Genomic DNA, 1,145 nt, shown 5'->3' on the forward strand with positions numbered 1-1,145 from the left:
GCGTCCGCAGGCCAGCCGCGTACCGCGCTCGGAGTCGCTGTCGCTCTCGGGGTTTTTGGGCTCCTCGCTGCCGTCGTTGTTGCCGGGCTCGGTGCCGTCGTTGTTGCCGTCGTTGCCGGGCTCGGTGCCGTCGTTGTTCCCGGTGTCGTTCCCGGTGTCGTTCCCGGTGTCGTTCCCGGTGTCGTTCCCGGTGTCGTTCCCGGTGTCGTTCCCGGTGTCGTTCCCGGTGTCGTTCCCGGTGTCGTTCCCGGTGTCGTTCCCGGTGTCGTTCCCGGTGTCGTTCCCGGTGTCGTTCCCGGTGTCGTTCCCGGTGTCGTTCCCGGTGTCGTTCCCGGAGCGTTTCCGTTTCCGGGGCCCCTCCGGCTCCCAGCGCCCCCCGGAGCGAGCGCGGAGCCCCCGGCGCCGGCCCTGGGACGGGAGAGGGAAAGTTCCAGAAAAACGACGGGAAAAGGGATCAGGGATGGGGGAAAACAATGGGAAAACAACGGGAATGAAATGGGAATAAAATGGGAATAAAAGGGTCAGGGATGGGGGAAAACAACGGGAAAACAATGGGAAAACAACGGGAAAACAACGGGAAAACAACGGGAATGAAATGGGAATAAAAGGGTCAGGGATGGGGGAAAACAATGGGAATGAAATGGGAATAAAATGGGAATAAAAGGGTCAGGGATGGGGGAAAACAACGGGAAAACAACGGGAATGAAAAGGGAATAAAAGGGTCAGGGATGGGGGAAAACAACGGGAATGAAATGGGAATGAAATGGGAATAAAAGGGTCAGGGACGGTGAGGATAAAATGGGAAAAAAAATGGGAAAAAGAGAAGGGAATGGGGGGAATGAAATGGGAAAACAAATGGAAAAGGGGATCAGGGAATGGCAGGAAAAGGAGCAGAGAATAGCAGGAAAAAAAATGGGAAAAAAGCCAGGAAAGGGATCAGGAATGGTGGGAAAAGAAATGGGAAAAAATGGGAAAAGGAGCAGGGAATGGTGGGAAAACAACGGGAAAACAATGGGAAAAAGGAACAGGGAATGGCAGGAAAAGAAACGGGAAAAAAAAACAGGAAAAGGATCAGGAATGGTGGGAAAAGAAACGGGAATAAAACGGGGAAAAGGGATCGGTAATAGCGGGAAAACAACCGGGAA

General features: G+C 53.8%; 1 protein-coding gene across 1 annotated transcript in view; it reads right to left on the minus strand.

Moving 5' to 3' along the window:
• Positions 1-1,145, minus strand: part of LOC115949175 (hyphally regulated cell wall protein 3-like) — a 3,253-nt gene that overhangs the window by 1,409 nt on the left and 699 nt on the right. The window contains exons 2-3 of the mRNA XM_031065610.1: positions 336-408; positions 24-191 (exon numbers count right to left, since the gene is read on the minus strand). Coding sequence (XP_030921470.1) covers positions 24-191; positions 336-408 — 241 coding nt within the window. The remainder of the gene's footprint in view (positions 1-23; positions 192-335; positions 409-1,145) is intronic.

Source organism: Geospiza fortis, unplaced genomic scaffold (assembly GCF_000277835.1).
Source record: "Geospiza fortis unplaced genomic scaffold, GeoFor_1.0 scaffold202, whole genome shotgun sequence".
NCBI lineage: Eukaryota > Metazoa > Chordata > Aves > Passeriformes > Thraupidae > Geospiza > Geospiza fortis.